General features: G+C 62.8%; 1 protein-coding gene across 4 annotated transcripts in view; it reads right to left on the bottom strand.

Moving 5' to 3' along the window:
- Nucleotides 1-25,388, bottom strand: part of WWP2 (WW domain containing E3 ubiquitin protein ligase 2) — an 80,146-nt gene that overhangs the window by 6,000 nt on the left and 48,758 nt on the right. For 3 of the 4 annotated variants that reach the window (XM_075009047.1, XM_075009045.1, XM_075009046.1), the window contains 10 exons: nt 18,678-18,767; nt 16,014-16,188; nt 12,269-12,323; nt 6,610-6,691; nt 5,668-5,796; nt 5,140-5,218; nt 3,341-3,412; nt 3,131-3,219; nt 1,406-1,565; nt 163-296 (listed from right to left, as the gene is read on the bottom strand). In XM_075009047.1, coding sequence (XP_074865148.1) covers nt 163-296; nt 1,406-1,565; nt 3,131-3,219; nt 3,341-3,412; nt 5,140-5,218; nt 5,668-5,796; nt 6,610-6,691; nt 12,269-12,323; nt 16,014-16,188; nt 18,678-18,767 — 1,065 coding nt within the window. Of the gene's footprint in view, nt 1-162; nt 297-1,405; nt 1,566-3,130; nt 3,220-3,340; nt 3,413-5,139; nt 5,219-5,667; nt 5,797-6,609; nt 6,692-12,268; nt 12,324-12,447; nt 12,630-16,013; nt 16,189-18,677; nt 18,768-25,388 lie in introns of those variants that run through there. The other variant, XM_075009048.1, reaches the window with a different exon arrangement.

The raw sequence follows: 25,388 nt of genomic DNA, 5'->3' as shown, positions 1-25,388 counted from the left end.
GCTGCCTGGAGACTTTCCAGGTCCCCATGCAGGCAATGGTGGGTCTGACACACCAAGGCTGGAGGCAGGCTCCTCAGCCCACGGAGCCCTGGCGAGACGCCCCGTGAGGGGACTTGGCCCCGTCGCCCAGAGACGCTCGCAGGACAGACGAGAGGCACTGACTTGATCCAGACGATGGAGTTGTAGAACTCGGGGTCGATGGACTCCAGGTCTTTCAGCGTGGGTCTCTTGTTCAGCATGCGCTTGTAGAAGGGGAGCGTGAAGCCAGTGTCGATGAATTTCCCATGGTACAGCGCCTGCCCAGGAGACCACGCACCGGTCACGGCTCTGGAGTGCCACACGGCCGCCGGGTTTGCAGGTCACAGCGACCAGAGCCCGCCAGGCAGCTGCGCACTGCGGCCCTGAGGCGCAGGCAGCAGCACAGGTGGGCCAGAGCCCTGGACGCTGTGCTAAGGAAACGGGTGAGAACAGCTGATCGGTGCTGCCTCAGCTCAGCCCTATGTCCTAAGAGAGGCCGGGACGCCGAGTCCTGCCTGGGAGCCCAGGTGCGCAGAGCAGCCAACTTCCCTCTTGCCCCAAGTTCTTTTGCGCCCTATTCCACGCGCTCGCTCTCACAGCCCTGCCACGCCCGCCCTGGGTCCCTGGCTGCCCACACCCTCAGGCAGAGCCACCAAGAGCAGTGCAAACGCTCACCTGGCGCCCCCAGCCCGGGTTGTGAGACTCCCGCATGGCTGGGACCCGAGCACAGAGCTGCTTCCCCAGCACGGCACCGGGGATGGGTGGGGCCCACAGGAGCCGCTCCCGCAGCCAAGGGCCTCTGAGCCCGGGGTCAAGGGGAGCCCAACACTCAGGCTGGGCTGAGCCAACCCAACAGGCCCGGCTGCGCCCTGGCAGCTGGAAGATGTCACATGTTGGGGAGGAAAAGAGTCCCCAGAGCTGCAGAGCCACTAGAAGGGAAGGCTGGGGTGGCCAAGGAGCCAGGCACATCCCGGCAGTACAGCCAGGCAAGCCCAGGCTCCCCCCAACCCACCCCCATCCACAGGGCCCCTGTCCCACCTTCCTGAACCTCTTCCCATCTACAGGGCCCCCCCCGGACCCCTGCAACCTCCTCCACACACAGACCCCCCTGGAGCTCCCACAACCTCCTCCACACACAGACTCCCCTGCCCCCACCTCCTCCACACACAGACCCCGCCCCAGAGCTCCTGCAACCTCCTCCACACAAAGACCCGCCCGGAGCCCCCCACCTCCTCCACACAGACCCCCCCCAGAGTCCCCCACCTCCTCCACACACAGACCCCCCCGGATCCCCCCACCTCCTCCACACACAGACCCCCCTGTAAGGTCCCTCCTGCTTGGCAGTGCCCTGGGGCCTGTCTGCGCCCCTTCCCGCCCGGGCACGCACCATGGCGATGAAGCGGCCGATGAAGCGGAAGTAGGTGAGGTGGTCAGGGTTGATGGAGGAGGCGGGGTTGATCTGCAGACAATAGTTGTTCTTCCCGGCGTACTCGAACAGGCAGTACATGGGGTTGAGCACCTCGTGGGACAGGAGGAAGAACCATTCCCTGGGGGGAGAGGAGAGCCACGGCTGCCCCACTCTGCCCTGCGCGGCGCAGGCGGGCCTGGGCCTACTGCACTAGGCAGTGCCGCGAGCCCGTCCGCGGGGCAGAGCCTGTCTGCGGTGGTGGGGAGAGCTCCCGGGTCAGCCTGGCCCCGGCAGCTGCGTTTCAGGGCCCCGGAGAGCATTGCAGGAGACGGCAGCATAACAAAGGCTTAGACCATACCCAGCAAACCTGGGCCTGGTGCACACGCCCCGCACTGGCATCAGCCCTGGGCCCGGCTGGGTGCTGGGGCCCAGGACATGCTGAACAGCTGCCCCCTCCCCCCGCCCATGTGCGTACGCTCCCCCAGCCACGCAGCCCTGCCTGCTCCTCCGTCCCTGTCAGGCCCAGCCCCAGCGATCCTCACGGGCGCACACTGCCTGTGCCCAGAGCACGGGGACACACCCCTGCACACGTTAACACGCCGAGCACATGCCCCCCCCGCACACGCCGGCCTGCACCTCGTGGGCACACACACACGTACACACCTCTGCATGCCTGCCTGCCTGCTCGTGCCCAGCGCGCACACCCCATTGTCTGTGTGCCTGAACACACCCGCACACACGCCTCGCTGCCCCCCCGCCCCAGCCTGGCCTCCCGCGCTGGGTGCAGGGAACACTGGCTCGCTGGCTCCGAGGAGAAGCACGGGGGAGGCCCGGGGTCCTCCCTCCAGCCCAGGCGACGAGGAATCCTCCAACGCAGAGCACGCCCGGCATCCTGTCCGTGGTTCTACCCTGTGGTAGAACAGCCTGACGTAACCTACCATAGGGTAAAACCACTGGCAGGACACAGAGAGACAGAGCAGGAGCCCACGAACCAGAGGCCGGCAGGGTCACAGCGCAGGAGGAGGAGCTGGGCATGGCAGGAGGGGCACAACACCGGGGGCAGGGAGAAGAGTCAACACCAAGCCAGGTACCAGGCAGAGGCAGGCTGGGGCCAGCAGCATCCCAGGACCCTCCTGTGGCCCAGCGCTGCACATACAGGCGCTCTTCAGAGCCCCAGCTAAGCGTGCCAAGCCCAGGCCAGCTCCCCACAACCAGCCTCCCCTGCCAGGGCTCCAGCCCCTGAGCCCTCCAAGGGGCAGCACCGCTCAGCCTGGCGTGGGAGCCAGCCTCGAGAGCTCTCCTGCCCGGGCTCTGCCCACGCATGGCCCTGCTGGCCTGAGGAGCACCAACGGGCCTCAGGCTTAGCTACAGCAGACTCTGGCGGGACACTGGTGCAGACCCCTTCTCCTACAGGGGAGCAGGCAGAGCCCCCCGTATCCCAGCCCCAGGGTTCAGGCAGAGCCCCCCATACCCCAGCCCCAGGGGAGCAGGCAGAGCCCCCCGTATCCCAGCCCAGAACGGGACCCTCTTGCTCTGTTTTGTTACCGTGGGACGCAAAAGAGTCAGGCCATTCCTCATTCAAGCCCAGCAGGGCCTGCCTGGGCATCTGTGCCCAGGTGCTGAGCAGGGCCCCAGAGAGGCACCTGAACCCTGGGAATGCTCCAGCCCCCAACCCAAGGGCCCTGCTCACTCCGCGGGCCTCACCTGGCAATGCCGCCGTAGTCCAGCCCCTCCTCGCCGCGCATGATGATGTACAGCCGGCGCCGCAGGTCGTAGGGCTTCATGTTCATAATCTGCGAGGGCAGAGCTGGGGCTCAGTGCCCACGGAGCCTGCCAGGCAGGGCTGCCCCAAGAGCCCGGGCAGCCAGCCTGCAGTGTCCCAGAGTCCTCCCACCGCCCCCACGCAGGGCTCACCTGCTGGAAGGAGTCCTCAAAGAGCGTCTGCCGGGAAACACTGATCTTCACGTGGCTGGGCAGCGCGTTCGACTGGGACCGAACACAGGCAGGTGTTCAGTGGCAGCATGGCCCTGCTGCCAGGGAGCCCCCAGCCCCCGCCCCCAGCCGGGCAGAGCGCAAGGCCGTGCCCACCCACCCCCAGCCCCAGCCCCAGCCCCCGCCCCCAGCCGGGCAGAACGCAAGGCCGTGCCCACCCACCCCCAGCCCCAGCCCCAGCCCCCGCCCCCAGCCGGGCAGAGCGCAAGGCCGTGCCCACCCACCCCCAGCCCCAGCCCCGGCCCCCGCCCCCAGCCGGGCAGAGCGCAAGGCCGTGCCCACCCACCCCCAGCCCCAGCCCCGGCCCCCGCCCCCAGCCGGGCAGAGCGCAAGGCCGTGCCCGCCCACCCCCAGCCCCAGCCCCGGCCCCCGCCCCCAGCCGGGCAGAGCGCAAGGCCGTGCCCGCCCACCCCCAGCCCCAGCCCCAGCCCCCGCCCCCAGCCGGGCAGAGCGCAAGGCCGTGCCTGCCCACCCCCAGCCCCAGCCCCAGCCCCCGCCCCCAGCCGGGCAGAGCGCAAGGCCGTGCCCGCCCACCCCCAGCCCCAGCCCCCACCCCCAGCCGGGCAGAGCGCAGGCCGTGCCCGCCCACCCCCAGCCCCAGCCCCCACCCCCAGCCGGGCAGAGCGCAGGCCGTGCCCGCCCACCCCCAGCCCCAGCCCCGGCCCCCGCCCCCAGCCGGGCAGAGTGCAAGGCCGTGCCCACCCACCCCCAGCCCCAGCCCCGGCCCCGGCCCCCAGCCGGGCAGAGTGCAAGGCCGTGCCCGCCCACCCCCAGCCCCAGCCCCGGCCCCCAGCCGGGCAGAGTGCAAGGCCGTGCCCACCCACCCCCAGCCCCAGCCCCGGCCCCCGCCCCCAGCCGGGCAGAGTGCAAGGCCGTGCCCACCCACCCCCAGCCCCAGCCCCGGCCCCCGCCCCCAGCCGGGCAGAGTGCAAGGCCGTGCCCACCCACCCCCACCCCCAGCCCCAGCCCCAGCCGGGCAGAGCGCGAGGCCGTGCCCGCCCACCCCCAGCCCCCGCCCCCACCCCCAGCCGGGCAGAGCGCGAGGCCGTGCCCGCCCACCCCCAGCCCCAGCCCCAGCCGGGCAGAGCGCGAGGCCGTGCCCGCCCACCCCCAGCCCCAGCCCCAGCCGGGCAGAGCGCAAGGCCGTGCCCACCCACCCCCAGCCCCAGCCCCGGCCCCCGCCCCCAGCCGGGCAGAGCGCAAGGCCGTGCCCGCCCACCCCCAGCCCCAGCCCCGGCCCCCGCCCCCAGCCGGGCAGAGCGCAAGGCCGTGCCCGCCCACCCCCAGCCCCAGCCCCCGCCCCCAGCCGGGCAGAGTGCAAGGCCGTGCCCACCCACCCCCACCCCCAGCCCCAGCCCCAGCCGGGCAGAGCGCGAGGCCATGCCCGCCCACCCCCAGCCCCCGCCCCCACCCCCAGCCGGGCAGAGCGCAAGGCCGTGCCCGCCCACCCCCAGCCCCAGCCCCAGCCGGGCAGAGCGCGAGGCCGTGCCCGCCCATCCCCAGCCCCACCCCCAGCCCCAGCCCCGGCCCCCGCCCCCACCCCCAGCCGGGCAGAGCGCAAGGCCGTGCCCACCCACCCCCAGCCCCACCCCCGGCCCCCGCCCCCACCCCCAGCCGGGCAGAGCGCGAGGCCGTGCCCGCCCACCCCCAGCCCTCGCCTCCAGCTGGGCAGAGCACGAGGCCCAGCCCACCCAGCCATGGATCCTCTCGCCAGTACTCACGTGGCACAGGAAGCGGAACTGGTGATACTTCCAGCGAAAGCTTCGGTCATAAGCACCCGGGGAGCCCCCCTGCTTATTCCTGCAGAAGCAAAACACCCGGGGCCTGGCTTAAACCTGTGCACCCTGCACACCCACAGACCCACCTCTGTGGGAGCCATGCCCCAGCCCCAGCCCGTGGCCCCCTCGCAATGTGGACAGGGGCTGGCCAACCTCTGCACTGCCGGGCCCTGGGGCACAGACGCCTGGAGTGAGCATGCCCAGCACCGCAAGGCTACCAGCCTCGGCAGCAGGTGGTCCCAGCCAGCAGTCCCTGGTGCAGTCTGCAGGCACAACAGCCAGCACTGGCTGACCGGAACCAGTGGTGCCGAGTTGCCCAAGGTGCAGAGTTCCTCCCTAGGGCAGCATGTGGCAGCTCACAGTCCCAGCAATGGGGTACGGAGCCAGCGGGGAGGCCCAAAGTGCTGGGCCCTAGAGCCTCGCCTGGGCGTGAGCACCAGGCGGCCCGAGTCAGGAGAGGAAGCATCTTACCCAGACTCAAACCCGGGCCGGGGGTCTTTGAAGGTGGTGGTGCGAGTGTTGTGGTCCACAAAGTAGCGCACCCCTTCGCTGGTGTATTTCATCTCCCAGCCTGGCGGCAGGGCCGGCTCCTGGATCATCCTGCCCAGCACATGGGAAATGCTCCTGGGCATACGGTACACTGGGGTCCCCCTGCATGCCCAGCCCCGGCCCCCACCTCCAGGCCGGGACAGTGAAGCCCCGATGCCCGTGCCTGCTACCCTAAGGCCAGGCACGCCTGCTGCAGCTCCGTCTTGGCCCACAGTTCACCCTTCCACGCTGCAGGGGTCCTGAGCCAGGAGCCCTGCACAGAGCATGAGCTCAGCCCAGGAGACAGGCTCCAGCCAACTGCACTCTGCCGCCTCCCAGGAGACGTGCCCAATGGGGAGCAACACCCCCAGCCTCTGCAGAACACCCCAATGCACTGGCCCAGCCTGGGGTGGCAACCCAAACACAGAGCTGCATGGTAGGAGGACCTGGGGCTCCAAGGGGCCTACACAGAACACATGAGGGATGTAAAATCCCATCTAATTTCGGGGGGCAGTGGCCGGAGGGGGTCCTGCTCCAGACAGGCTGGAGTGTCCCTGACCATGACAGCCCTGCAGGGCTGCAGCAGCCCCCTACCGGCAGTGACTGCTCCATCCCCGAGGGGCAACCAGTTAACCATTAACATCCTAGAGCACACACTGGCGGGAAGTGCCTTCTGCAGGAGCGCCTGGGCCCCGGCTGCCTCCTAGCCTGGGGCCCGGCACAATGGCCTTGACCAAGACTCCCAGGGGACTCCGCCGTGCCCCCGTCCCCTTAGGCCCTGGCACTTGATGCCTGTGGTCCGGGCCCATGTCCAGGGCTGGGCTGGGGTAGGGGCCCCTCCTCAGAGTGCAACTTCGCCTAGGACAGGCGGGTGCTGCCCCCTACCCCTGTGTGCGAGGGTCCTCCCACTGCGTGGTCCGCGTGTTGTGGTTCACGTAATACACTCGCCCGTTGTCCTGTCTCTTTTCTACGAGAGAGGGAGACCGTGAGAACTTGCCCCCCGGGCCATTGGCACACAGGGCCCCGACTCCGGCCCCGCGCCCGGGGCTCTGCGGTCACACGTGGGGCTGCCGCTCGGGCAGATGTCCGCAGCACCCACAATAACAATGCAGAGGCACGGGCTGGCTGGGCACAGGACGGGCTGGGGTGGTGGGCAGGCCGGTCAGAGGCACACGCTGCACTCGCAGCCCGGCTGTGACCTGAGCGAGGAGCTGTGTAACTCAGCGCCCCGCGAGGCAGCGACTGCCCCCACACTGGGGCGCCCCGGACCCGCAGCCGGGCTCCAGGGACGAGCCGCTGCTTGAAGGCAGGGGGAAAAGGAGCAGGAGCAGCCGGGCCCACCCCACGCTCCCCGGCTCTGCCACCCCCGGGCCGGCCCGCAGACAAGCAGCTGCAAGAGGGGCAGGACAAGGAGCCTCGCCCTGCCGTGGGGCTGCAGGCGCCCGCCCCCCACCCCACTGCTGCGTGTGCTGTGTACGCACCCCTCCCCCGCCTATGGCCCCCATCCCACGCAACCCCCACCTCCTGCCCCACCACAACTACCCCACATACCCCTCCCCCACCTACTGCCCCCATCGCATGCAACCCCCACCTCCTGCCCCACCACAACTACCCCACATACCCCTCCCCCGCCTACGGCCCCCATCGCATGTAACCCCCACCACAAATACCCCACATACCCCTCCCCCGCCTACGGCCCCCATCCCACGCAACCCCCACCTCCTGCTCTACCACAACCACCCCACATACCCCTCCCCCGCCTATTGCCCCCATCACATGCAGCCCCCACCTCCTGCTCCACCACAAATACCCCACATACCCCTCCCCCGTCTACTGCCCCCATCCCACGCAACCCCCACCTCCTGCCCCACCACAACTACCCCACATACCCCTCCCCCGCCTACGGCCCCCATCGCATGTAACCCCCACCACAAATACCCCACATACCCCTCCCCCGCCTACGGCCCCCATCCCACGCAACCCCCACCTCCTGCTCTACCACAACCACCCCACATACCCCTCCCCCGCCTATTGCCCCCATCGCATGCAGCCCCCACCTCCTGCTCCACCACAAATACCCCACATACCCCTCCCCCGTCTACTGCCCCCATCCCACGCAACCCCCACCTCCTGCCCCACCACAACTACCCCACATACCCCTCCCCCGCCTACTGCCCCCATCGCATGCAACCCCCACCACAACTACCCCACATACCCCTCCCCTGCCTACGGCCCCCATCCCACGCAACCCCCACCTCCTGCTCTACCACAACCACCCCACATACCCCTCCCCCACCTACTGCCCACATCGCATGTAACCCCCACCACAACTACCCCACATACCCCTCCCCCACCTATTGCCCCAATCACATGCAGCCCCCACCACAAGTACCTCACATACCCCTCCCCCACCTACGGCCCCCATCGCATGCAACCCCCACCACAACTACCCCACATACCCCTCCCCCGCCTATTGCCCCCATCACATGCAGCCCCCACCTCCTGCTCCACCACAAATACCCCACATACCCCTCCCCCGTCTGCTGCCCCCATCCCACGCAACCCCCACCTCCTGCCCCACCACAACTACCCCACATACCCCTCCCCCGCCTACTGCCCCCATCGCATGCAACCCCCACCTCCTGCTCCACCACAACTACCCCACATACCCCTCCCCTACCTACTGCCCCCATCGCATGCAACCCCCCACCTCCTCCCCCACAACTACCCCACACACCCCTCCCCCGCCTACTGCCCCCATCGCATGCAACCCCCACCTCCTGCTCCACCACAACTACCCCACATACCCCTCCCCTACCTACTGCCCCCATCGCATGCAACCCCCCACCTCCTCCCCCACAACTACCCCACACACCCCTCCCCCGCCTACTGCCCCCATCGCATGCAACCCCCACCTCCTGCTCCACCACAACTACCCCACATACCCCTCCCCTACCTACTGCCCCCATCCCACGCAACCCCCACCTCCTCCCCCACCACAACTACCCCACACACCCCTCCCCCACCTACTGCCCCCATCGCACGCAACCCCCACCTTCTCCCCCACCACAACTACCCCACACACCCCCCTTCCCCACCTACTGCCCCCATCGCACGCAACCCCCACCTCCTCCCCCACAACTACCCCACATAACCGTCCCCCGCCTACTGGCCCCATCGCATGCAACCACCTCCTCCCCCACCACAACTACCCCTCACGCAACTGCCACCACCTCCCCCACCACAACTACCTCACATGCCCCTTCCCCACCTACTGCCCCCATCGCATGCAACCCCCACCTCCTCCCCCACCACGACTACCCCACACGCTCTCCTCCCCCCAGCCACATGTACCTACCACCCATCACTGCATGTTCCTCGTATGCACCCCTCCCCGACCCCTACAACACTCCCCCTCACACACAACCCCCCAACTTCCTCCCCCTGTACACATGCCCCTGCCCCCGCCCTGGCACGGACACCCCTCCCTCAGAAACACTCACACTGCACCTGGCCCTTTAATGCTGCCCAGAGCTGACAGTCCCCACTGCCACCCCATGGCGCTCACGAGCCAGCGGCCGACGGGCAGACAGGTGCGGCAGTGCTTACAGAGCCCCCCAGTACCGGCCCCCTTCTCAGACGCCCCGTCCCCATTCCCAGGCACACCCAGTTCCCGTCTGCGGCCCACCGGCACACCCAGACACCCTCGTCCTGCCACCCCGCCATGCACCCTCCCACACAATGGCGCGTGGGCTCCCCCAGGCCTGTGCCCAGCCATGCTGCTCTGCTCGAGGCCCTGGCCTCTGGCCTCCACCTCCTCCCTGGCTGTGCACGCGGCCGTGTGTGCCAACCCAGCACCAGCCCCTCCTGCGCAGGCGACAAGGGAGCGCAGGCTTTACCCTGCTGCTTCCCTGGAGAAGCCCGGCTCCCCTCCAGCTCCAGAGCCTGAGGTGGAGAAGCAGGAGGCTCCCCCGTGGCTTAGACACCTCCCGGAGGGTGGCTCAGGCTGCAGCACTAATTGGAAGCAGGCTCCCTTCTCCTTCCCTGCCTGGATGCGAAGGCAGCTCATGTGTTGGCTCCCAGGCTGCAGGCTCCCAGCCCGAGGCACAGAGCCACCCAGGGTTTGCCAGACGCTCCTCGCTCAGACCACAGGGATGCTGGTGGGGCCCCTACAAAGTCATGGTCCAATTTGGGCAATTTCACGGTCAGAGGGCTGTAAAGATGGGAGATTTCCTCACTTCAGCTACTTAACTCTGGAGTGCCAGCACGCTGTAGCTGGAGGGGCCCAAAGCCAAAAGGAGCTGGGGTCGGGGGAGAGCTGCCAGGTTACTGTAGGGTTTGTGGTATCACTGCCCTCACTTCTGCCCGGCAGAGCCGGATGGCTGGAAAGTGGCAGCTGCCCTGAAGGCAGAGCCGCCAGCTGGGGAGGAAGGCGGTGCCCCGCCAGCAGCAGCAGCAGCCCAGAAGTTAGGGTGCAGGGTATGGCATTGCCAGCCTCCCTTTTGCACTGCTGCAGGTGGGACCCAGGCAACAGCCCACTGCTCGCTGGCTGTCCAGCTCTCCAGGCAGCACAGAAGCAAAGGTGGCAATGCCGCGACCCCCGAAAATAACTTGGCCACTTCTCTGCAGGTGTCTCCTGGCCAGGCGCACGGGTGAGAGACAGGCTGGTCTCCCCGCCGAGATCGACACAGCACAGGGCGTGTGTGTGCAAGGACAGATTTCCTGGGCCATGATGCATTTCTCGTGGCCATGAATTTGGTAGGGCCCTACCTACTGCGACCGAGTCGAGGCAAAGGTAAGGAGCCAACTGGGCTGTGCACGTGGGAGCCAGCTCCTGCCCACAGCCCCTGCTCTGCCCCCACGGGCCTCCCTTCCAGCTGGCCAACAAGCTGAGAGTTGCTGGAAGCCCTGTCGTGGTCCAGACCAAAGTTTCTCCTGCCCGGGGGCTGAGCAGAGAAGCCGCTGTAGGGCGCAGCCCTCAGCAACCGGGCAGAACCAGCACCACCCTGAACTGCCTGCACGCTGTGCTTGCTGGGCTCTCGCAGGACTGTCAGCTGCTCCATGGCCCTGCTATGGCCAGCCTGCAGCTGAGCTGGGCCACCACCTCTGGCCCACAGCCCAGCCGGGCCCAGTCCACTGCCCACCCGGGGCCTCTGCACTGACCAGCCCACTGCCACCACCCCACCCACGAGCACTGCACACACAGTTCAAGGGGCTCTCAACTCCTGTCAGCTTTCCCGGTGTCAAGGCAGGAAACCAGCTGCTGCCCCAGTGGTGCTTCCAGCAGGCTGCTAACCTCTGCTCTGGCCCCTGCTCCAGCTTTCCTATGGCACTCACACACCCCTGGCCTGAGGTGTTAGGGCCCAACTGCTGCCCAGCCCCACGTTGCTCACGGGGGCAGCACCAAGATCCCAGCAGCCGTCTCCGCGGCTGCTGTGGGCTGGGTCACAAGAGGGCCCGGCCCTGGCCCTGGCCCTGGCCCCCGTACTGGTCTGTGCCCTCACCACAGTTCACATCGCCTGCTCAGTTAAGCTCATGGCCATTGACACGGTGCTGTGCCAGCCAGCAAACCCCTGGCCAGAGCCCTGTTCTCTTGGCAGCCCTGTGGTCCCAGCTTCACAACCGTCCCCCAAAACGTGAGCATTCTAGGGGGACATCTGCCACCCTGGGTTTCAGCCCAGCCGGAACAATCACCAGTGGGGCCGTCCCCGCAGAAGCGTGTACGCTAGGGAGGCAAACCAGAACACCCTCCAGCACAGCCCGCCCCATCCCAGCAGCGCCTCCGGGGTACCCCTGGGTACCCACAGCACTCTGCTCCGCACCCTGCTCCACAGCCCCCAGCACACACTGGGCCAGCACCCCTGGGATCACCCCATCCATCATTCACACTCTGCACACAAGCTCACCACCTTCAGGCTCCCCATCTGCTCTCGCCCCTACCCCCGGCCACTCCCCTGGACACACGCTGTGGCCACTTCCTGGATCTCCACTAAGTGGCCGGCCCATCCCTGCATTGCCCACAAGCCAGCCTCACTTGGGGTGTCATCCAGCTCCGACGTGACACAAGGCAGGTGCCTGGGGGAGGCAGGCCAGGCGATGGCACAGATAATGGAGCACCGCAAGTGCCAATGCAGATGTCCTTCTGCACCCATCTGCAAGCAGCCTCCCCTGGGGAGGGGCCTTTCCTCCCATCCCACAGGCAGAGGGGAAGCACAGCCCTGCAGAAAGTCTTCTGACACCTCCAGTCCAGGCTTGAGCCCAGGCAACAGTCACATGCACTACCGGGCTCAGAGCCGGGCACCTCCCAACTGGAAACACTAGAGACCCACAGGTCTGCCCCACAGGCACCACCGACGCGGGGAGAATGTTCCCAGCCCCAGGCTCTCACACACTGCCAGGAACGCAGAGGGAAACCCTGGGGGCGCGCACAGCCCCTGGCTCCTCTGCTGCCAGCCCACGGACAGGTGCTGCCGGACGGCGCCCAGGAGGCACAGGCAGGGTCTGCGCCCTGGAGGGAGAGGCAGCGGCACAGCTCAGTACTTACCCCAGCCGGGAGGAAGGGGGCCCAGAGGGTCATTGTCAGATGAGGCGCCGGACGACTGCAGGCAGCAGAGGGGCAAAAATACAAAACAAAAGCAGAGATTGTCAAAAGCCGGGAGTGAGCTGAGCAGGGGTGGGGACGGGCTCCCCACTCCCCTCACCTCCGACCACCCCGACTCTCACCGCAGGGGGCTGGAGCCTGCTGCCGCGGAACCAACAACGTGCCCGCTGGGGGTGACAGCACCCGCTACCCAGAGGCCAGGCAGCAGGAAGAGGGGCTTGCTGGAGCCGCCAGCTGCGTACGGCTGCTCTGCTCCTGCTGGCCCAGGCAACTGGTATCACCACCACAGTTACACCTCCAACCTTCTCCAAGAACCACACACCAGAGGGGAAAAAATAGCGCAGGCCTTTCCAATGAAATCATTCCCACAAGCCCTGTCCACGCCCAGCACTTCCTGGCTGGGCCTGCAGCCTCCCCCGCCCCCTCGCAGGGCTGGGAAAGCGGGCAGCCGTGTGCAAGCCGCACACCACTAAGGCAACATTCATGCCTGCGCAGACAGGCGTCTCCCCAAGCCCCCCGCACCTCCCCGCCCCCGACAGGGCCACCGCACAAAGCACCTTTCTTCTGGCTCGGGGCGAGCCGAGCCGCCTGAGCTGGGGGCTGCTGGCGTGGCACTGTTTGGATTGCCCCCTCCCCCCGGCTCTGCGGGGAGGTCTCCTGGGGATGGCCCGCCAGAGCAAACAGGCCAGGATTCAGGGGTCTCGGCAAACACGGCTCCGCGTTAAATAAGAAACACATTGTTGCTAGAACCGGCTGCTCCCCTCCCCTCCCCTCCCCTCCCCTCCCACGGCTGAACGGTGGGGTTGGGGCTCACGTTCCGAGGTAGCCCCGTCCCTGGCAGAAGGCGGGAGGAAGGCGGCAGGGCACCACGCAAGGAACCTGACCGGAAGGCAGTCCAGGCTCAGAGAACCACCACCACGCTGCCAAGCCCTCCTGCGCCCGTGCCCGGCCCCGGAGACAGGGAAATGGACGACGGGGCCGCACAGCTCCCGTTCGGAGCCACGGGGCTCTCCCGGGCCTGAGCCACCTGGCCACACACGCACAGCGCCTCCCGCTGCCTGCGGAGGGAAGCGTGCTGGTGTCAGAGCGCCACGGAACCCGAGGGGCCATCTGGGCCCCGGGGTGGGGGGTGAGCCAGGCCCTGCCAGCCACGGCCCCTTCTCCCAGCACACACCCTGCCGAGCAGGTAGTGAGCCGAGTAGGCCATTGGCATGGCTCCCACGTGCTGTCTCAGCTCCCCTCCCTGCTCAGCCAGACAGGGAGCCGGCCGCCAAGGACCCAGCCAAGTCACATCCGGAGGGGTCACCTCACTGGGCCTAAAAATAGCCGATTTAAACAGCCCCGGCAGCGCAAGAGGAGCCAGCCCAGGCTGCTCCCAGCAACGCTCACGTGTGCAGCGAGGGGCCGGGGCAGACCTGCTCCCCGGGGCAATGCAGGAGCGCAAGGAAAAAGGGCTGCGGTGCCCAGTGAAACCAGTAAAGCGAAGGCTCCCCCGCTGCCAAGGGCAGGGGCACACGGAAAATGGGAGGGTACAGCAGGGCCCCTTGGCCCAGCAAGGAAGAGCAGCTGCTGCACAGAGGGCCCTGAAATGCAGCCCTCGGCAGAGGCCAGCAGCCCTGAGACAAGGGTGCCCCCGCCCGCCCCCCGCCTGCCTATGCCAGCCTAGCCCAGCTCAGCTGCCTCTCTGGCCACAGACAGGCAGGCCCAGGGGGTAAGGGTGGGGCTGAGCCTGTGCCAGCCTTAGGGGAAGGAAGCCAAGCAGCAGCGCTAGTAGAGAAGAACCCTCACTCTGTGGGGCTGAGTCCGGCCCGGCCACCCCGGCCCTGCCTGGTGCGTCACAAAGGGCTCTGGGCTGTGCGCAGCGAGGTGCTCACACCCCAGGCAATGCAGCAGGCCAGCGGACTACCCTGCCATGTGGCACGTGGGTGCCCCCCGGCCCAGAGCCTGGAGAAGAGCAACGGGCACACGAGAGCAGCCCAGCATCCCAGCTGGTGCAGCCTCGCTCTAAGGCTGGGAGCATGCGGCGAGGTGCCACCTGCCCAGCTTGTTTCTAAAGCTCCCAGGACGCACGGACGCCTGGCGCCCTCCGCGGGGTGAGAAGTTCCTCGCCCGGGAGCGCCTGCTTTCCCACGCTTGTGCAGGCCCAGGCACGTGGACGCCGGAAGGGGAGGGGGGTCCCCCCCTCCCCAGCCAGCGAGCTGCCGCAGAGCGGCCCTGCCGAACTGCAGCCCTGTGCGTGAGCTTGGACTCAGCAGGGGGCTGTTTGACAGGGCAGCGGTGTGGGCCCTCGCCCGGGGAGCAGAGGCGCCTGGGTAAGTCAGTGCACATCCTGCCAGCTGTGACCTCGGCCTGACGGCACCAGGTCTGAGTCAGCTGGGCTCACTGGTGCTCAGCGGGAGGCAGAGGGTCTGAGGACTGACAGACCCCTGCGGGGGCTCCAGAAGGCGCTATCTGACTTTGCAGCGGTCATTCCAGCTCTCAGGAGAAGCCGCTGGAGTCCTGCCTGAAGGGGATGGGAGCTGGCTTAGGGGACAGATCAAGGAGCCGTGGCCATTCTGCCCGGCTCGCGCCCCAGGGGAGACAGGCAGGGAAAGCAGGCAGTTGACTGAGCACCAAGCAGAGCAGCACCTAGCCCCAGGGCTCTCGAGGGCCTGCTGGCCCTCACCGGGCAGCCACCGCCCGGCTTGTAACGGCTCACTGGGGACACAAGAGCCAGTCTCCTGGGACACGGCCTCCCTGCCCTCAGCGCCAGGCGAGCCCAGCCACTCCTCTGCTCCTGGAGAGCCAGGCACAGCTGGGCTCCCAGCCCCTTTATCCCCCACCTTGGTTACGTGGTTTCCACAGTGCAGCGTGAGCCCTGCCTGGCAGCCGGCAGCGACCTGCAGGCGTCCCAGGGACAGCTCCATGGTCCTCCTTGCCTGGCTGGGCGCACAAGCAGCAGGAAGGGCTCGTCCCCTTTCATGCCAGGAATGATCTTGGCCCTGGTGCGGGGCAGGGGGCAGCTGAGGTCATTTCCTGCTGCATGAATCATTAGGGAGGAAACTCTCTCTCTCTCGGCAAAGCTCTGGGACAGGCCGCCAGGGAGGCTGCGAATCCCCCTCGCTGACCAGGCTGGATAAACAGCGCTCGGGGAGGCCAAGGTTAGCTTGGCCCTCCCTCAGCAGCAGGGGCTGGGGCAGACACCTCCCAAGGCCCCTCCCAGCCCTACAAATCTAAGCAAAGCCAGCTCCCTCAGGGCTTCATGGCTCCCTGCTTGCAGCAGCAGCAGAGGTGTCGGTGGTATCTTCCCAGCTGCTCTGCCCCCTGCTCTGAACTCCCGGCTGTTCCTGGACCGTGGAGAGGAACGGACCAGGGATACTGCGCACGAGGGCAGCTGCTGAGGAGCTGCTGGACTGGCCCCCGGAGGAGAGCCAGGCTCCAAAACCAGAAGAAGGGCTGGTAACTGCCCTGGAGAAGTGCCCAACCCAACAGGGAAAGATGCTGCAGCTAGGGCAGGGCCCTAGAGGCTGTGGCTGGAGAAGACTATTTACCCTGGAGGCTGGTTGGGTCCCATGTCACCTCCACTGGTTAGCAGAGCTGAGACCCTCCCCATCATTCCCCAGCTACAGCCAGTACTGCTGAGCAGGGACGTGTTCTGCCCACGCTGCTCTGGGAGGGTCCCACCCGCCCGACCCTCGTTTGCCCCTACCTGGTACAGGAATCTTTGGCTGAACTGCTGCATGGCCCCTTGGAGCTGGTTTCGCTGCGTCTGCCACTGCTCGTAGTTTCTCACGTACTCAGCGGTGGGACGCTGCCAGGTGGTGGTCCTGGTGTTGTGATCCACATAGTAGTACCTGCCACGGGGGTCCACTCGCTTCTCCCAGCTGGAACGGCACAGAAAGCTGGCCTCAGTCTGCACAGGAGCACCCACCCACCCCAGCTCTCCCTCACCCCTGCCACCTCAGCTGACAGCCACCCTGGCTCGGCTAACACGTTCGCACGAGCTAGTGGGGGTGCTGCAGATCCCCGGGGCTCAGCCGAGGAGTGTGTGGCTGGAAGGAAGGGACCAGATCTCCCTGGGTAAGCTCCCACAGTCTGTGATCTCATAGCAAATCAAACACATGCTGCCCTCGCCACACAGAGACAGCCACCCCCAGGGCCACAGAACCAGCACTTGTCAGGAGTGGCTGAAACGCCAGAGCCCAGGGCTGTGCCCTGGGGAGAAGGGGTCCACCCAGGGGACCTGCAGGGACAACTGGCTGGCACACACACAGCAGGTCGGGGGCGAGAGGGGACCACCACCGATGTTTCAAGGCCTGAGGAAGAGCTCCCTGCGCTGCTTGCTCGCAGAGAAATGGCGTCCCTAGCACAAGGGGCCAGCAGCCCAGAGCAGCCATGACCCCTGGCAGGCAGGCAGGCATGTGAGTTAGGAGAGCACAGGGTGTGCAAGGTCTCAGCTGCGCTCTCCCTGGTAACGGCACCGGGGTCAGGCCAGCACTGCTGCGCTGTGGGACAGCTCCCCTCTGCAGGTCCGGTCCGTCTGCCCCTGGCCACTGCCCTTGCTGCTGGCTCTGGGACAGCAGAAGATGCCGCTTGCTGCTCTGCTTTCCAGCGCCTGGGGATCCCTGAGAAGTCTCCAGCCAGCAGCAGCTGCAGCTGCAGCCTTGTGGCGATGCCACCTTGGCCAGGACTTGCTCTAGTTCCTGGCAGCTCAGAGACCACCAGGGAGAACAGACCGTCCTTCCTAGGAATTCACCTCCACACGTGTCGGATGGGCAGGAAGCGAGCCCTAAAACCCTTCCCCAGCCACTGGCAGCTAGACCACTGCCAGCCTCCCACCCCCGCAGGACAGACACCGTCCGAGGCATGGGGACGAAACAGAGGGCACAGTGCATTGCAGAGGATGGGCTATGGGCTCCTGGCAGCCTTCAGGGGGTCTGCAGGCAGGAGGGGCCATTCAGTGCCGGTCTCGGGAAAGCTGGACTGTGAAAGCTGTGCTGGGCTGCCATTTCCCGGCATGATCCTGACTGCACTGAGTCCTAGCCCTGCAGTCTCACTGCAAACCCTGCTCCTCCTCGCGCCAAGGAGCCGGCACTGCCAGCTTTACACGATAGCTCTGGAACCTCTGGAGAGGACGACTTGGAACAGCTGCAACTGCCAGGGCAGGCGCAATGGTCCCTCTTTGCAGGTGTGGTGTTAAGTCAGGGAGCATCGCTGAGTAGGTGGCTGGCAGGACCGGTCCAAGGAGAACCCAGGTGTTGCAGGACATGGCACTAGTGAGTCAACAGCTATTCCCCCTCTCTTCCCCCGAGAGCTGGACTCCTCCAGGAGCACAGCGCCACCAGCACCAGGCTGGAGATCCGGATCAGCGCAAAGAGGGAAGAGCGCCCCCTACTGCAGCAGAACCATCACCAGGGCTTTTCCCAGAGGGCTCCCACCCACATGTGGGTCTGTCTACTCTTGGGGTAGCCTATGAGCCTTGACAAGGCCGCAGGGCAGCAGGGAGAGCAGCAGGAACTGCATGTGAGCAGGGAGATCCTGGGTAGGGAAGCCACGTGGGAAAGGCCTTCCCTGGCCCCACACTGCAGGCTGGCTTTTCAAGTACGTTCACAGGCCTGGGTCGCTCCTGTCTAAATGCAGCTGAGGGAAGAACTGTGATTTAGCTTTGTCACTTTCAGCTTTTAGGGAGCCCAGAGAGGAGAGAACCAATGAGACCTCCAGACACAGGCTCAGAGGGGCTACAGACTGGACCTGCTAGTTACTGCTGCAACGAAAACCCCGCCGCTTGCACTCACCAGCTTGGCAGAGGCCACTTCCTCGAGCAGCGCCTCCCAGGCTGCCTGGGGCTCTGTTCAGGTCAGAGCTCGCAGTCCCCACCGCAGGGAAGCACGGGAAAGGGCTCGTTGAGGGAGGACCCCCGCCGTCCCCAGGTTTGCTGTGGCGCGTGGGGGCAGTGCACACCCCTGACCATCAGGGACCAGCAATGATCGGAACAGGCTGCTCCCTCCTCCCGCATGCAGGGCTCCCCCGCTCCTTTTGCCTGAGGGCACCTTTGTTCGGCACAGCTGTGATTACCCTCCTGACCAGCTTGCCTGCACTCTCTCTGGCTGGTTTAAGCAACAAGGTTCCTATCTTAAGGGAACATAAAACGGACCGAGAAGCCAACTCACAGCCAGGCAGAAAGGGGACAAGTGGCAGAACAGGTGCCACATCCCCAGGAAGCAGCGGCCTGCCTGGAAACGGAGATGAGTCGCGCCCCACCCCCCCGCCCCACTGTCTCTCCCAGGGTTTGTGTGCCCAGCCCAACCAGGCAGCTGTTGTCCAGGGCTCCCCTCTGCCCTCGCCATCTCCACGGAGCTCGAAAACGCCTTACCCTGGAGGCAGGGGTCTCTCCCACGTGGTGGTCTTGGTGTTATGGTCCACGTAATAGACCCTCCCGTTCGGCAGCTCTCGCTGTTCCCAGCTGGAAGAGAAAGGCACAGAGGTGGCAGTGATGACTCGGGGCTCAGGAGATCTTTTCCCGGTAACTGACGGGCTCCAAGCAGATGGGTCCCTGAATGGCCACAGCTGGCTCCAGAACAGAGCAGGGACTCACACAACACTCGTGAGGGCAGCAGTGAAGCCCAGCAGCTTCCCAAAGCACCAAAGGCATCACCTCTTCCAGGGGTCTGGAGTGAGAGACATGCGGGGTTACAGCCCCAGCGGCCGAAGCCTCTTTTCACCTCCAGCCCAGCACAAGCCTTGCCCCCCACTACGTGCCTGAGTCTGCCCAGACGTCTCAGCCCCTTTGAGACACCACCACCAGGCACCCGGTCTCAAGGGCACATCTGAATCCCCCAGCTGAGGCTGCCCCTGAGTACTGACAACTGCTGATGGGATATGGGAAGTGTCCTCACTTCACACAGCTCAGACAGCTGGGGGCAGCCGTGGTTTTCAGCCACCACCCCACGGTTAGGTCTGAGCCTGGCCTTCCAGGTGAGAAGGCCTGTGTCCCACTGCCATGCCATCAGTCAGCCCAGTACTTCACCTCCAGCCCTTCGGTGCCTGGGACAGCCACAGCCTCACCCGCCGGCAGAGATGTCGCCGGAGGGGAGCAAAGAACAAGACAGACAGGCGCTCCACTGACTCCCCAGTGCTTTTGTTACAAAAGCCGGGCACAAGACAGACAACAGAAGCCACATCTCTCTTTAACACACAGAGCCCCGAAGCCTCAGGACACTGAAGTGAGCAGCCATCCAAAGTGGCCTGGACGCTGCTGTAGCAAGCGAAAGCAGCCTCCATTTGAGAGAGGCCATTAGGGAAGACCAGCTAGGCCCACTACCCCTCCAGCTGCTCTGGAGGTGAAGCCCGGAGCAGAGCGCTAGATGTTAGTCAGATGATACACTGACAGCTGCTGTGGCCCTAACTCCTTGCATGCACTTGATTCCGGAGCAAAGACTGAGACCTGTCGCTGGCCACAGAGGGTGCACTTACACTGCCAACATACACCTGTGTCTGGCCCGCACCAGCCGGCTCAACTCCGAGAGCTCAAGACCTGCAATGAAAAGCAAGTTTAACTCCCATTCCCTTTGGGTTCAAAAGCTGCTTCTAGCTGGGAGTTCAGAGGCCAGAAGACTACGCGTCTCCCGGCAGCGCTGGAAGCGATCGGGCTTCCCCCACGACTCCAGAGTAGCAGTGGCTGCCAAGATGTGCGGTTTCCTTGCCAGTCCCACCATAACCAGCATTCTTCTGAAAGCACCAGCTGCGAGAGTCGAGTTATGAGTTGAGCAGCTCAGCTTTCATGTAATCAAAGCAAGTTTTCAGCCCTCACGGTGACAGGGAGCAAGTGCACCTAAAGGCTCAAAAACCAAAAGGCAACAGACAGAACTCAAAATCTATTACTGAAGAATAGTTCATGGCTTTTAAGCCGGCCTCAGGATGTCTGGGGCCTGACTCATGATCTCTGAATGTGTGGTACTGGTCATCCTGGGGCACGGCTGGCTGCCTTATACTCCCAGACTTCTCCCCGGCTCCACTTCCTGTGCCCTCCACCAGGAGCCTCTGCATGTGGCTTCAGCCTCAGCTGTGCTCTGCCCACGCACAGAATGAGGACTGGCCGGCAGCTCAAGCCTGACACCAATGCGTTGCGGGACCATCCAGAATCATTGCTGCATAAGGCTTCGGCAAGCGGAGAGCTTTGAGACAAGGCCCTGCGTGCTCATGTGCAGGACCAGCGCAGCTGTTCTGGACGCTTCTGGATCTTCCGGTGACCAGCGTCTGCTGGGGCTCCTCAGCCACCTCTTCCCCTCCCAGAGCGTAACACCGTGTGTGGCCCCAATTGCACCACACTTTGCTCCGCTGAGGGGCATTTCTGACCTATGGCTCTGAAGACGTTGGGACAGAGGGCAAGGAACGTTAATGAGGACTCACCTCACCAGTAGAAACCACCCTTCATTTTTCCCTTCCGGTGGGATGTCCACAAACAGGCCCAGGAGTTGGGTGGAGGGCTCACAGTGAACAAGGACAGCAAAGCTGGCCAACGAACATCTGCTCTGGGCGTTGGGCAAGCGCATTAGAAGTGACCACACTTCTCACTCTACCGGGTGCAGCCACCTGAGCAGGTAAACACCCGCATGCCACAGCCTCCAGCAAACAGCACAACGCAGTGGCACAGCCCTGTAGCAGTCATGGATGGACCCGTGGGCTTAGCCTACACGCCCCAAATGTCTGACCCCATACAAATAAACTTTGGGTCCTCTGGGCATCCTCAGGGTGTGGCTCGCTCTCCGTGGATGTGAACAGGACTTGGACGAGACCAGTCCAGTGACCAGGATGCACGTGAAAGGCAGGGACCTCCTCAGGCAGGACTTAGGATGTGGACGCAGAAGCACCATAGATCTGGCACTGAGTACTGCACATGCAGCAATAGGATTAGGCTTGTAGCTTGCTCACTCACTTGCCGAACTGAAGTTACAGGTGTAATAAACGGCACCATCTCAGAGACACAGAACAAAGGGCCAGGTGCATTGTGGGAGAAGCCTGCAATGCCTGCACACTGGGAATACTCCCTAGAGTGGCACAGGCGAGCCTGTCTGCCCCAGCACAGACCACGCATTGCAAGGGAGCACACGTTCCCATTTTCTGTGGCAACCTGAAGAAAGCAACGACCCCAAACTCTGCTAATAGCACACGGAGTCAGGAACTTGGTTACTGTGTGGTGAGGGAAGAACGCTGAGCCAGGCCCAGGGAAGGTAGCTGGGATGGCAGCCAAATGCACACTGACAAGAGCACAAGGACAGTCCAGCCTTAAGACCCAGGGCCTTCTCAGGCTAACTCTCTCGGCTCAGCTGGGGAATCTCTTCCAGTTCAGTGCAGACAGGTCATCTAACCAGACTCCTCCTTCCGAACGAGGTCTTTCAAAGCTCACCAGAATGCATTTGATTGAGCATCCTGCCTACCCAGCAGTCAAACTGGGGCGCTGAGTGACCTTTGGGAGATTCAGCTCCCCCCCGACACAGCAAGTCTGGTAATCTGGGAACAGGGTCCATGCACAGCAACAGCAAACCTATGACGTCAAACAAGAAAATCGCCAAGCCCTACACACAGCTACTGAGAGCAGGCTGGCTTCTCGCCGCTGGTTTCCGAATACGCCTGCCAACCTGAAGGATTCAGAGACAATACACAGAAGATCTTCAGATCCAAGTTAAAGAAAAAGGAATAGGTCAGCAATATTGGCTTCTGCTCGTCCCCCAGCATAAGTGAGGATAAAAGACATCATCTCTGCTAGAAGGAGACTTAGATGGGACTCGCAGCACTTGTGTAGCCTAGCGTAACACGACTTTGAGTCTGCTGAGACACGGTCATTTCCTGGCAAAGGAGACATTGGAGTAATCAAATGGCTGATACTTTGGTCAGGATGGGAAAACTCCTAGCACAGCTGGCTAGATCAAACCCGTCCTGGGCAGTAGGTGTCACGTAACACATCGGTGCTGTCCCCCAGAACTGGGACAGGTTTGGCTCTGATCAGCAGGAGAGAGCCTTATATTTCAAATGGGCAAATATCGCTGCCCCCATCGAGTGAAAATAAAAACACCCAACGAGCCAGGACGACCCATCTGCCACGTCCACCATGGGAAGAATCAAAACCGGGGTTACTGACGGCTCCTCTAATACCATGCATAGCTATCTCATGAGCTTCACGGAAGTACTTAGAAATGGATGGGAGCTCTTAAGCATCTCAAGCACCAAGACAGGACTCCATACCACCAGCACTGTACTGGTGCTGGAGAGGACAATACACCACTTCACAGTGGACTTCAAACAAAGCACTCACTAAACAAAAACGTCCACTTTGGTAACATCTGGATCTGATTTAGTGCAAGCATCCATACTTGTATAAGAGGAAACAATGATGGTCATGCTAACACCACACACTGGGAGTTTTACCTCTGCAGGGAAGCTGTGCTATATGAGATATGGAAGATACAAGCCCCTTTCAGCTTATATCAAAAAAGCACTCCACAAACTGTGAAAAACGTGTTCGTTATTGAGAAAAATGAAGAGTGTAAAAAACTGCCACAAGTCATCAGTTCTGGACAAAATCCTCTGATGCTGGCAACAGACTCATCTTCCTCTGCTTCTGCACCCACCACCACAAGCATGTCCTCCCCAGAGGCTGGTCCCATCGCACTGTTTCCTTGAGAGAAAACATACATGGCAGACCAAAAACTTCACAAAACGGAAACGTTTGAGAGAACAACCAGCCTAAGGGAGGCAGCACTTCAAAGAGGAGAGGTTCACATGTTTTTCAGAATACGTGGGGAAAACCTGATTACTAAAAATGCCAAAATCATTCAAGTTGCCTTTCTTTCTACTTGAGTAAAATGAATCGTAAAGCAAAAACATCTGCTTGCAATGCAACAACAGCCCCTCTATGACACTGCATTTTATTATCTGATTGAAGAGTCTCTATCTTTTGTGCAGCAAGAGACCTCTTCTCCTGTCCAAGCTGCTACAACACTACCGAGCTCTACTTCCCTTCAAGCTGCAAGCGATTCCAGCAGCACATGACAGGCAAGATTAGAAAAATACTGAGGTTCTGCAACTTCATTCTATTCACAGCATGGACAAGGCAAATCTACTCTTCTTCTACGAAGCCTCACATTAGCTGATGATACCCAACCTGCCAGTAATCTGAAGCAGGAACTCAGGTCACCAAATATGCGCAGATGTTCTGCTGGCAAGTCAGTCTGATGAAATGCTTCCAAATGGGCAAGTGGTTTTGTATAGACTGCTTCCATCCCTCAGTCTGACATAGCCAAATGAAAGCCTCAGATCATGCCACGCAGGTGATTGCTGTGGACAGAGGTCAGCTCCTTTTTGCCCCAGTTGGTGCAGGAAGTTCTTCTTTGGCTGACAGATATCGAGGTAGCAATTAGCATCATCCTTCAGACGACATTCAGAAAGGTGCCTCAGTTGCAATGTGTTTAGTAATTAACTTTGATTGAGCAATCCTTCAGCCCTCATATAGACTGCACTGATCACAACCCATCTTCTGCTCTTCCTTCTCCACGTGCAGCCATGCCTTTTCACAATAAAGCGTTCCCATCTCACTGGAGATCGGCCAAGGGGTCATTTCCATTCCTGTGGGTATCAGTCAGGGACAGCTGTGGTCCCTCAATTATCAGCAAGCCGATCTTCGTTCCCAGCCTTCCCATTTGACTCTACCTGCTTTCAACAACGTCTTGGGCTCGACTCTATTGTCTGATCACTTCACTGGGGACTTGGCCACGGATTGAAATCCCCAGAATTCTTTCAAGTGCCCCCTCTTTGCTGGGCAGTTGTTGCTCCTCCGGCTTCATCAGCACCCATATTTCCCAGCTGTACAACACTCAACAGGTTTGCGTGTGTTGCCTTGGGAATTTTCCTTGATAAAACTGAATGCCACCAACAAGCTGTATTTCTTCATGAGAGTTCACCTTCTTGATCATGGTGCATGTTAATTTCTTGGCCCAAACAGAAGTATTGCTCAACTTCTATTTGCTCTTCCTTGATTATTTGGGTTTCTGGCAAGACACCAGACTGCACATATTTCATTTCAGAGCAGTTCGTTTTCAGTGCGACTTGGCTGCTTTGTGGGTTGTGTTCTCAAAGCATTTTCTGTACTTTGATATCGTGTTTATAGTACTTGCCAGTTCCAAAATCATCACACCACTGTACACAAGCCGTGCTGCACAGTTACACCAGGAGTTTGGGTCTCACAACTGACAGACTACACCTTCATGGACCTTGCCTCAATCACGATGAGTTGACATAGCTCAGCACCATCACTGCAAAAACTGAAGTGGGAAGATTCCAGGGAGGTATGTTCCTTTCAAAGGAAACTGTACTGATTAATGCAGGTGGAAACCTCATCCATGAACACGACCATCACACAGATCACACACCAACTCAAAGCGCACTGCTGGAAATAACCCCTTCCATTCAATGTCTAGTGGCATTGAAAGCACAGGCTGCAGATGGTGCCACACTACAGCAAATTTCACTGTGGGGAAAAAGTAATTTATTTGCCCTGGGTAAAGAGATCTCTTCCCCAGTAGGCAACATTTGAAACCCCCAGAACAAATTCCCCATGAAAAAGTACCTGAGAAAATAAAACTCTTCTCACCTACGAATGAACATCGTTCAGCAGCTTTCCTGGGATCTTTTAAGATGACTACCTTGTGACGTCCTGCCAAGGCCAAGTGACCCTGAAATTGCTCACACCCAGGTGATTCCATCTTGGAATAGTTTCAGTCACAAGCTGGCAGCCCAGACCCGCTACACAGCAGCTGCCTATGAGTATGGATGTCGAGGCACTGAGATGGCCAAAGACTCCCCTACAATGCTGAAATGTAAGGAAAGGGCAGCTGCATGCCACTCAGACAACGGACCTACCACTGCAAGCCGTTGCGCAGCACGTGAAGAACGGACTCTCCCAAATTAACCTGGTGCTGCGATTGGCCGGGGTGGTGTTCTCTTCTTCAGCTTCATGGCACGTCCTGGGGAGGCGCAGGATATTCTGAGGTGTCTGCAGCATGCACTACAGGTCCCATACTCTGCCTGA

This window comes from Carettochelys insculpta, chromosome 14 (assembly GCF_033958435.1).
Source record: "Carettochelys insculpta isolate YL-2023 chromosome 14, ASM3395843v1, whole genome shotgun sequence".
In the NCBI taxonomy this organism is placed as follows: domain Eukaryota; kingdom Metazoa; phylum Chordata; order Testudines; family Carettochelyidae; genus Carettochelys; species Carettochelys insculpta.
Note: the sequence above shows the minus strand (reverse complement) of the source record. Positions and strands in the feature narration are given on the sequence as shown.